Here is a 12,091-nt window from a genome sequence, read left to right on the forward strand (position 1 = left end):
GTGTGCCTTAACCTCTTTAATACGAGGCAAATATTCACAGACACATATGCTACCTGGAAGCTCGCTGGCTGAGCAGGTTAGGGCATCGTTACTTGCGGTGAAGGTCGAGGTGAGGGAGGTTCGAATCCTGCCACCGGCAAAGTTGAACCAAGGGCATGGTTCATTAAATTCCACACTACAAAGCCCTCTGTGAGGGGCTCCGTCCTAGCCTCCCAATAGGGGGGTGGGGAATGTGTGACATTAAACCACATATGCTACCTGATGTACGATGATGCATCACAATACACGCATTATAAAATACAAAGTTACAGCTGTTATACTCATTCTCTTTCACCCAGAATGTTTGTAACTGTAGAAAACAAGATAAGGCTTCTTTATAGAACACGGGGGTCACTGAGCTACAACTACAAAATGAATATAATCAGGAAGATAAAGCTGGCATCCTCATATACTCACTCATGCCTCATGACGCCTGCATAGGTGTCATTGTATTCAAGGGGTTAACAGACTATCTACCTCATAAGGGGGGGGAAAGCCCTTGGTATATAGATATAGATAAAACACCAAATGATGTCAGATGTGGGCAAAACAAATGAGAGGTGATCAAGGTACAACTGACTGACACTTGTCATCTTGAAATCAATAATGTTTGTTCCCCATGAAGCCTGTAGTTGCACTGTAGAATTATGTTTTGTATTTTCCTTTACAAGTTTTGTCCTGAGTTGGTCATTGTGTCAGCTGGCTATGACTCAGCATTAGGAGATGAAAAGGTAAGTTAATTCTATTTATCTATTTCCTTGTTCTTATTAACTAATTTTTCCTGTATTAGACCTCATTATTTATTTATTAGAAATATGTATATATGCATATATACAGAGCTGGGCACATTCCACGGTGCATCCCTAGGTGTGTTCCTCAGTGTCCTGACTGACACAGGTATAGTCAGGACACCGAGCAGAGGAATGTGCCCAGCACTACATGCATGCATATATATATGCATGCATAGGGGATAAGGTAGTATGTGTGAGCAAAATTTGACGCAGCCTGAAGGGATTTCTCCCCGTCTTCTCCTTTTATGCATGGTGGGATGGAGAGGGGGGGGGTCGCTGATTTAATGAAGCGGCCTTGCTGTGGATGTGCTGTGTCTTGCAACACTGCTTCTGCCCCAGGGCAGTGGACAAGGTGCAGGGATGACCCGTCATCCAGGAGGTGCTAAGATAAGAGGGAGGGTGGAGGGGTGTGGAGTGTATTTAGGGATGAAATGGGTGGGAATGATTTTATGCCTTTTCCATTTTGGCTACCTCCCTTGTAAGGGGGAAAAAGCTTTGGTATATGTATGTATGTATATATATATATATATATATATATATATATATATATATACACACACACACATATATATATATATATATATATATATATATACACACACACACATATATATATATATATATATATATATATATATATATATATATAGATAGATAGTTGGAATCACAACCTTAAAATTTCATAGAGTCTGAGTAAAAAAAAAATTCAGTCCAGCTCCACACCCATGGTTTAAGTATTTGGAGTCACATATGACAGTGAATGGAAAAGTAGCAATGGAGATGAATTATATAGTGAAAGATTTAAGTAGGTGTAGAGGAAAGTGGAAAATGTTACGAGAAATAGGTGTCTGGAGATGAATACAAAGAGAAGGATGTACAAGGGAATGATTGTACCCATGGAACAGTGTGGAGCAAAGATCGGAATAGAAAGGAAGCAGAAATGAAAGCCCTGAATGTGTTTGATGTGTCACAGGGATGGTTAAGAATGGGAAATGTGGAAGTGAGACAGAGAACAGAAATGGAGAGTTGTATGGATGAGATCAAAGAGTGCCGAGGTGGTTTTGGCATATGGAAAGAATGAGGAAATAGTTAAATTAGCAAAAAAAGTGTGAAAGCAGAAAAGGATGGAATGAAATTAGGAGGAAGGGGACATTGGATGCCAAAGGGATGTCTGTTGAACAAGGAAGAGAAAGTGCGAAAAATAGGAGTGGATGGAGAGTGTTTGATTTTTGTGTCTCACTGCATCGCCTTTGACCTGAGCAGTGTGGTAAGAGATAAGAATGACACTTATCCATGAGGCACTAAGATGGGATGAGGGATGCATGGATTCTAGATGGGTGTGGGGACTTTTCTACTATAACTCGTTCATCACCACCCACACCTTACAAAGGGAGAAACCACCCTTTGGTATGTATGTACTATGGTATTATTGAAATATCTTAGAAATATTTTTAAATAATTCATACATTATTTAGATATGGAAGATAATCGGCTGTGGTAAGAATGTACGAGTTATTTATGGTGCTCCTTCTTCAGGGTGAGATGCTGTTAACGCCCGCCATCTACGCCCACTTCACCTCGCACCTCATGACCTTGGCTCAAGGGAAAGTTGCTGTGATACTCGAGGTAAAGTGAATTAAACGTTTTCTTTTTATTTTCCTGTACACTCATCTACTTTCTAAACTTTTTCTTGGACTTTTTCTTGTTCTCCTAATTCTTCTTAATGGCTGTTGCCTTAAAGGGTTTATGATTTTAGGAGTTACTATGCAGTAGGACCAACACTTAGTGCCTGTTTGTGGTACTGCAAAACAAATGGAAAGAGCCATCTCTGTCAGTTGTCTGTCATCTAATCCCGTGAACACCAGAAGGAAGGGTCAATAGTTGTCCATACCTTCTGCTTTCCTTCCTCCCATTTTGTCTGTTCCCTCACCTCCATCAGAAAGTGAGGAGGGGCAGGCATTCAGTCTGCAGATTGAGCACAAGAACTCTTTCTGTCAACTTTGACTACCTTTCCCCCACCCTCTCTCTCTCTCTCCTCAAAAAAAAAAAAAAAAAATCTATAACTTCATTCCAGTTGCTGCTGCTCCTCCTTCTCTTCCTCCTCTTCCTCCTCTTCCACATAACAGTTATTGGCATAACATAAAAACAGATCCAAACAAAGTACAAGGACCCCACAAGTGTAGCTATCTCCCTGTACAATTGGGGGATTTGACAGGAAGGTTCTGCCAGGGGGAATGGTCATGGTGACAGTGGACATGAACAGGGCAACTGACAAAGTTCTTGGACACATGCTGTCAAGAAAGATAATAGAGAAAGACATTCACAACAGTGACAGAAAATAACTAGCAAAGTTTTAGCTGACAGACACTACAGAGTGGCCCAAGGTAACCAAGTTTCATGGACCCAAAGACAACAGTGGAGTATCTCTAGGAGTAGTACTCTTACCTGTATTATTCAACCTCTTCCCAAGTGATTTCCCAATTCCAGATCCAGAATGTAACACCAAGGTGCTCACCAATGTAGACAATCTAATGATAACAACCATCACTGTGTTCCCATGTATGTTATAAAAGTTGGGAAAGGGTGACTTACATAGTACCAGTAAGATCAGTACATTTAACACGTAAACACATATCTCAAGTTCCTGCATTTCAGTAGTTATATGCATAAGTAGAACAAAGCATGTGCAAACATTGTGAATCCACAGAGAGCTTCTCTGTCAGCCCAATTATGTACCTTCCCCATGCCCAAAACATATCCTTAACTTTTTCTAGATACATATACCAAAGGCCCCTTTACAAGGGAGGTGCCCAAAGTCATACATACATACATATACCAAAAGCCTTTTTCCCCCTTACATGGAAGGTAGCCAAAAGACAAAGGCATAGAAACCACTCCCACCCATTCCATCCCCTACATACTCCACTCCCGTCTATCCTCTTCCCTCCCTCCAAAGTCAAAAGCCATAAATCCACTCCTGCCCATTTCATACCCACACACTCCTCTCCCATAGTAGATACTTCTCACAAAATTGTCTTGTAAAACTTGATATAGGCACACTCTTCCTCTCCTAAACCCACACTGCTCTTCCCCAACTACTCCCTCAGTTCCCCTCCAAAACCTCTCAGTCAACACATGTCCATACACCTTACTGATCACTGTAGAGATTGATCTCCTAAAAATTACAACTTTCGTAAATGTCTCCTTTCTCTTTTCAGGGTGGTTACTGCTTGGAGTCATTAGCCGAGGGAGCAGCCTTGACATTACGTGCACTACTTGGAAATTCCAACCCATACCTGATAGAATACTTAGGCAAGCCTTCACAAAGGTAGGAAAAACCCCTATCATATTCTTCTATGTTTGACTAAGTATTATATGGCTGGATAATGTTAGGTTTGTATGTGTCTGTCTGTGCTGAATAGGCAGAAATAGATATCAAGCTTATAGCTTATTAGAACCATGTCAAGTTTAATTGTTCATATTTAGAAAGTATATAGCAATGAATTATAAAACAAAATGACTTAATGTATCTCATAGGGATAATCCACAATTATTAATTGTTTCAATTCATTCCCAAAACAGCATTAAAGAAACTATTTTGAATGTGATATACAAGCAACGAGAGTTTTGGAAGTGCTTCAAGTTCCAGGGTGTGATATCTGAAAAGGATGACAGGAGTAACAAACAGAGCCATAGACCTGTCACCAAGTTTCTCGGAAGTCACATTAAGCCGGAAACCTTTGAAACAAGAGATTGTTACCCTGTGCAAGATGTACAGACAAAGGAAAAGTTTAATTTGTATTTAAATTTCATCAAAGCAAGTTAGTTGAATCCCATTGTGTATTTTGTCTATGGGTAGATCCAAAGGAACCATGTAATTTGAATTCAATATAAAGGGATTTCTCTCCATCTCTATTTTCCGTGTGAGGGGGCAAGTAAGGAGGGTCACCTACTGTGGAAGAGGTCCTGGTGCTGCAGCATCCCTATCGTGGGACCAGTCCCGAACCTCAAGAGTTGGGGGCCAAACTGCGGCAAACATCCCTGGCCACCGACGCTACGCAGGTGGCACCTTGGGGAGACAGGACTGCTTGGACAGACAGTCTAGAGAACAGCAACAACAACTGTGAAAGAAGTGTGTCTTGCTGCATTGCTTCTGACCCAGGCAGTGGCCAGGAGTCAGGGAGGACCCTATATCTATGAGAAGCTAAGATGAGAGGAAAACAATGGATGGTGGATGGGAGTGGGGGCATGCCTTGGCTGACTACCTTCCTTGTAAAGCCTCAGTCACACTAGCTTCTGAAGTCGCTGGATCTAACGATACAGCTTGATTGGCCAGCCATGTGCATTACACTAGTTACTTATTTTCGCTGCCTCGAGGTAGCTGTATGATCAGTTTTACCTGGCATCTAATGCTAGTGATAGCAGTAGATGAGTGGGAGGTATAAAGTACATATCCAACTAAAACATTTTTTTAAGGACTTTTAATGAATAACACAAAAATATAGATGTGAATACAAGAAAACTCCCAAATATAAATCTTAATGTGATGAAAATATACCCATTCTGTTCCTATATGCAGTGGTATGCAAGCAAAACACATCTGTGTTCACAAGGCTGAAAACATGTCATGTCCTTTAAAAATCAAACATCCCTACTATCCCAAGAAAATGCAGAAGAGGAAACTGTTTGAGGAGATAGTGTATACACTTCTGTCTTTTCTTGCAAGCCATAGTCTTATCCACATTCTTTTCGCTTTTTTCTTTGAATCCTTACTGGCTAAAAAACAAGTGGCATGAGTAACTGTGGACAGAGCAAATTTAAGAAGTGCCTCCTCCATAGTGGCTTGTGCTATTATTATGATCTGCTGATACCACTAGCAGACTTGGCGAGTGGGTGTGACCAGACAGCTGCATGTGTCACTGTCAAGCCAGGAAAAATTAAAGCCGATCTAGTGTTAACAATAGCAAGTGTGATTGTAGCTAAAGTGGGAAGAGGCCCTTGATATATATTATACCATTTGGTAAGCAAAACGGGTGCCAATTTTACTGGACCCCTTCATCCGCCAATAATATTTGAATTGGTGGTCGAAAGACATTTTTGTGGAATGTCATAGAGGATGAAAGACCAAGTTTTCAGAGATGACTTGCTAATGAGCTCTATCTGCCTATCTATCTCTATATATAAAAAAAGGCTTCGTACCCCTCACAAGGGAGATGGCTAGTCAAGGTATGCACCCACCTTCCACTCATCCAACACCCATTGGTTTCCCTTTTAAATAATCTCTTCAATATTCATGGATGAAAGACCATCGCTTTTCCCCATCAGCTGCCTGGTTCAGAAGTAAAGTGGCAAGACACTGCACCTCCACAGCAGAGCTGGTTTACCATCACCAGTACATTTACATGGCAGCCTTCTTTGCCCCCTCATTAATAAATAGAGAAGACAAAGAGAAATCCCTTCAGGCCACATCAGTTTATCATCAATTCACAACCATTCTCCACTCGCACCTATCTCCAGCCCTCTCTCTTCCCTGCTCAACAGACATTCCCCTTTTAACCAAAGTTCCTTTCTCCCCATCCATCCATCTCATCCTCGGTCATCCCCTCAAGTTCACTCCATCCACCTCTGCCTTCCACACTCTTATTGCTAGTCTTTCCTCATTTATTCTGAGTGATCTAAACTGCATATATATATATATATATTAGCAAGGTGTAAAAAATGGAGTTTTGTAAGAAAAATATGTATACTTTTGATCTACCCTGTTTGTTTTGTTTGCATTGCAAATGACAATACTGAAATTTAAATGGTGATTTTGTATTAATGTTTTCCCTTAACCTCAACAGAAACTAATCTAAGTCAGAGCAAGACCAAACTGGGATTGGTATATGATCCTCTGATGAATAAGCACTACAACACCAATGAAACGTAAGTTAAGTTGAATAAGTATATTGATTTTTATTTTGTGCACTTGCCTCTCCATCCTGAAAGTGATGACATATCTGCATGAGGTGATCCATCAAGGACATCAGAGAGACACGTGTCCCTCCCACCCATAATTTAATGTTCTCGTAAATGACTAGTACCTTTCAACTTTGTTAAATGTAAATGTAATTTTATTATGATGTTTCATGCATTGATGAATGCATTTGATATTACAGTACACATCCAGAACGCCCGGAAAGGATCACCGAGATCTGGGCAAAATTAAAAGAGTTTGGGATACTAGATCGATCTCTTCTAGTAAAGGTAAGAATCAAAATTTAAGAATTTTGTTGCCATAGAAATAATGGAGGTTTAATCTGATGTTATCATTTGTTGTTTTGAGTTTCTACTACTGTGAACTTGTAACTTGTGTGTTACCCTCTACTCCTCTTATATATATATGTGTGATATGTGTATACCAAAGGTCCTCTTTCCTATATATTGGGGTGACTTAGTCAAGCACAGCACCCACTTCAAATAGTTTAAAAAAAATTGTGTTTATTGTAGTCCAGTAGTGCAGACGTGGATGACCTTAATCTGGTGCACAGTCAAGACCACATAGATTTCTTGGGAACTCTTCACACCAAGACCAGTGATGAACTAGATGACTTGAGGGAAAAACTACATTCTGTGTATTTCAACACAGAGTCAAACACAGCTGCTCTTCTCTCTGCAGGCAGCCTTGTGAGGGTAAGGAAAAGATATACTGTACATGGTGTACTTTGAGTATTTACAATTGTAGATTTTAACCTTTTATATGGCACACGCTAGGTTTTGTATTGTGTGCATTTAAGATGTTATAGAAATATTGTACCCTTGCTTTTCATTACAATCTTCAAGATGTTGTACCACTTTTTGAGTATTTAAAATTGTAGATTTTAACCTTTTATATGGCACATGCTAGGTTTTGTATTGTATATTGTGTGCATTTAAGAAGTTATAGAAATACTTTACCTTTGCTGTTCATTACAATCTTCAAGATGTTGTACTACTTTTTCCACAGCAGGGATCAACAGCCAAAACTGGTTTGCCCTGCTGCTTCAATATAAGATGACCCACTTCTTTATCCCCGCAGAAAATTTATGGAACAGACAAGAACATCCCTTCAGACGATGTCATTCTTTCATCCATTTACAACTACTTTTCATTCATTCTTATCTTTTCCAATCTCTCTTCCTTGCTCAACAGACATTCCTCTTGCATCCAGAACCCCTTTTAACCTGTCCTACTTCAACTTGATTCTTTGGTCTTCCTCTCAAGTTCACTATCCATTTCTTTGTACTAATTTTGCTAGATTTTCTCATTCTTTCCTTATGTCCAAACCACCATAATACTTTCATCTGCCCTGTCTGACAGTTCACTCACCACCCTAGTTCTCTGTCCCTCCATATTACTCATTATATCCACCCTTGTAACACCAACCATATTTCTCAAATACATTTAGGCTTTATTTCTACCTCCTCCAGATTCCAAGTTTGTTCCATACAGTGCCATGGGCACAATCACTCACTCATACAGTCTTTTCTGTGTTCATCCCCTGATAACTTACATACATACATGTACCAAAGGCTTTTTCCCCCTTACATGGGAGGTAGCCAGAAACAAAAAGGCATAGAAACCACTCCCACCCATGCCATCCCCTACATACTCCACTCCCCTCTACCCTCTTCCCTCCCTCTTATCTTGGCACCTCCTGATGAAAGAAATTCATTTTCCCAAAGATATTTACTCTGTGATTCCCGTCAACCCGCACTTCTCCATTCCCTGCTTCATGCGACCCAAAATGTTTGAAGCTCTCTACATTCTCCACCTTCTCAAAGGATTTACAAAGGCGGAACATGCTGACATGAGACCTTTTGGTCCATATATAGGTCAGATGCAAAAAAAAAATCATAATAATAATAAATTAATAGATAAAAACTATAATAATGTAAATAACAACTTGTTAAACTCTCCTCCAACCCACTACCACCCTTACCCTTTGTATATATATATGTATATATATATATATGTATATATATATATATATTATATATATATATATATATATATTTTTTTTTTTTTTTTTTTTTTTTTCCACATATAATTTCAGTTTTCTCTTGTTACATACCTTCCCAGACTCCATCAGTAGCTGGTTCAATCTATCCTTTGACTCTGCCACAATCGCACTGTCATCTGCAAACAACAACTGGCTTATCTTCCATTTCCTCTACTCACACTAGCTTCAAATCCCACCTAGTATCCTTGTATTTACATTCCATAATATCCCATCCATATATACAATGAACAACCATGGTGATATAACACAACCTTGGCACAGCCCTGCCACATTCCCAAACTCCAACTTGCTCTTTCATTTCAGTTGAAACAAATCCATATTAACACAACACAGACAGGAATCCAACATTTCATCCATGAGGGATCCATTGGAAAACCTGAGGACCCTTGCTGGTTACTGTGAGGCTGCAGGTGTCCAGTGATTGAAGCTCAAAGTAGCAATTATTTATGGAGTATGTGACATTGCTTTTTAACTTTTTTTTGTGCAGCTTGTAGACTACGTGTGCCAAGGAGTATGTCAACGAGGCTTAGCTGTGATCAGGCCACCAGGTCATCATGCAGAGCAGAGTGAAGCACAGGGCTTCTGTCTATATAACAATGTGGCTGTGGCTGCCCAGCATGTCAAACATATACATGGTGCCAGCAGGTAGGCAGCACTATACAATACATTTATTACATTTAGTACTATAAAGTACATCTAGCTTCATGGAGACTTCAACTCCTTTACTGTTTTAGAGTACCAGTGCAATTCTTGTTTCTCTAGGGATTGTTTTCTCCTTTGGGTTGATTGTTGGGAGAGTTGAGTCTATTTCAGAATGTAAATTTTGTGGTCTCAACATGTTTGTGTGTTTTGTATAGATTTACTTTACCTAGTTGTATTTTACGGGACATGAGCTATGCTCGTATTGTTGTTGTTGTTGATCCCTAGACTGTTTGGCTGAGTGATGTATTGTTGTGGCACTGGGGTACATTATTGTAGATGTTTGAATAGAATACAGCTAGAATTGTTTTTATGTTGTTTGATGAGCTGTTTGTGTGACATTTTGTGAGAGATGAATGAGTTTAAGTGCATTTTCAGAGTTGTGTGCCTATCATACTTACGTGCTCCTCCAAGTGTAGATGTTCTATTGGGTTGAAGTACATACATACATATACCAAGGCTTTTTTTCCCCTTACCAGGGAGGTAGCCAAAAAGGAAAAGGCATAAAATCATTCCCACCCATTCCATCCCCGAAAACACTCCACACCCCTCCACCCTCCCTCCCATCTTAGCACCTCCTAGATGACGGGTCATCCCTGCACCTTGTCCACTGCCCTGGGTCAGAAGCAGTGTCGCAGGCCACAGCACATCCACAGAAAGGCAGCTTCCTTAAATCGGCGACCCCCCCTCTCCGTCCCCCCACATAAAGGAGAGGACAGGGCTGCATCAAAATTTTTGCTAACACACATTACCTCACCCCCCATTCCCCCGTCCATTCCACCTCATGCAGCCAGTTATTATTTTTAATCCTTAATTTTATCTTATATGTGTGTGTATTTACCTAGTTGTATTATACAGGAAGGGGAGCTATGCTCATGGTGACCCGTTTTTGTATCTCGCAAGATCAAGTTTGTTCTTAAATTCTTGTATTGTGTTTTCACACACTATTTTTTCATCCAATTTGTTCCATATATCTATCACTGTGTGTGTGTGTGTGTGTGTGCACATACACAGCACAAAATACAATATAAAGAAGAAGAATTTGTTGTACAATAAAACATGAGGTGAAGAGCTGGGGTAGAAAGAGATCTGGCAGGTAGGGTTGGGTTTATGTAAAGAATGAGTGAAGAAAGACTTGCAAAAAGTATGTGGAAGGCATAGGTGGATGAGTTAACTTGAGGGGAAGACTGACAATGCGATTGATGGATGGATGGGGTGAGGTAGGCCTAAGATACAAGAGTAATTTCTGTTGAGCAGAGAAAGGAGAGGGCAAGAGATAGATGTGAGTGGGGAGTGTTTGTGAAGCAATAATTAATTGGCGCAGCCTGATAGGATTTCTTCTTGTCTGCTCTGTAATTTCTTGAAGGGATGAGAGGGGAAGGTCACCATGTGTTGAATTGGTGGGTGCTGTGTCTTGGGAGTGGTGAACCCTCATGGTATATGTGATTTTTTTTTTTTTTTTTTTTTTTTTTTTTTTTTTTTTTTTTTTTTTTTTATTTATCAATATATATATATATATTTATTATTATTATTTTTTCCCTCTATCTTTTACTTTTTTCTTTTCTTTATTTTTTTTTCTCTATCTTTTTTTTTTTTTTTTTTTTCTCTATCTTTTACTTTTTTCTTTTCTTTATTTTTATTTATTTATTTTTATTCTATTTATTTATTTTTTTTTTATTTATTCATTTATTTATTTTTTCTTTTTTTTCATCATATTTATTTACTAATCTTATTTATTTTTTGCTTTTTTCCAGGATATTGATATTGGATTGGGATGTGCACCATGGAAATGGTACCCAGCATGCCTTTGAGGATGATCCCCAGGTCTTGTACATTTCAATTCACCGTTATGATGACGGCAGCTTCTTCCCCAGCACTGAAGATGGCAATTATGACAAAGTTGGAAAAGGAAAGGGTGTTGGTTACAATGTCAATATCCCTTGGGCAAAGGTAAGCAGTAAAGGTTATTTTCCCTGGCCTTTTTCCTTTCTTTGTCTTGTTCTCCCCCTCTCTTCTTCTCCTTCTCCCTGCCTTCATTACTGCCTCACTTCCTACCAACACTTCCTCACTCTCTCATTTATTTATTTATTTATTTCTCTCTCTCTCTCTCTCTCTCTATTATTTCTCTTTTACTCTCTTTCATAATTATCATATAGGGACCAATGTCAAGTACTTGCAAGTGGTGCAAGACAGACATCAGAAATAATCATCTCCCTGCAACTTGTCTTCAGAACCCATCAACACCCACTGTCTCCCACCCAAACCTAAGATCTCCATCAGTTTTATCTGTAATTCTTTCATCTTTTAACATAAGGTGACCTGACAACCAGCGATTCCTCTCCTCATCATACAACTACAGCACTAAAGCTCAGACAACAGTCCAATGTTTCTTACTAGAGAGATTTGGTGGGAGAGTCTGAGGACCATTGCCAGGTACTGTGGGGCTGTGGCTTCCAGTCCGTGAAAATCAGTCCGTCAATTGGTGCCTGTAATTTTACAGACAGGAAACCCACAACCCCAC

General features: G+C 39.6%; 1 protein-coding gene across 4 annotated transcripts in view; it reads left to right on the top strand.

The window, feature by feature from the left end:
• The window catches only part of HDAC6 (histone deacetylase 6), a 95,707-nt gene that overhangs the window by 48,293 nt on the left and 35,323 nt on the right, over positions 1 to 12,091 (top strand). For 3 of the 4 annotated variants that reach the window (XM_076197804.1, XM_076197803.1, XM_076197805.1), the window contains exons 10-17: positions 2,367 to 2,456; positions 4,049 to 4,158; positions 4,413 to 4,651; positions 6,674 to 6,755; positions 6,989 to 7,076; positions 7,320 to 7,502; positions 9,359 to 9,516; positions 11,325 to 11,520. In XM_076197804.1, coding sequence (XP_076053919.1) covers positions 2,367 to 2,456; positions 4,049 to 4,158; positions 4,413 to 4,651; positions 6,674 to 6,755; positions 6,989 to 7,076; positions 7,320 to 7,502; positions 9,359 to 9,516; positions 11,325 to 11,520 — 1,146 coding nt within the window. Of the gene's footprint in view, positions 1 to 710; positions 771 to 2,366; positions 2,457 to 4,048; positions 4,159 to 4,412; positions 4,652 to 6,673; positions 6,756 to 6,988; positions 7,077 to 7,319; positions 7,503 to 9,358; positions 9,517 to 11,324; positions 11,521 to 12,091 lie in introns of all 4 variants that reach the window. The other variant, XM_076197806.1, reaches the window with a different exon arrangement.

This window comes from Oratosquilla oratoria, chromosome 14 (genome assembly GCF_046742065.1).
Source record: "Oratosquilla oratoria isolate Oo_2021 chromosome 14, ASM4674206v1, whole genome shotgun sequence".
NCBI lineage: Eukaryota > Metazoa > Arthropoda > Malacostraca > Stomatopoda > Squillidae > Oratosquilla > Oratosquilla oratoria.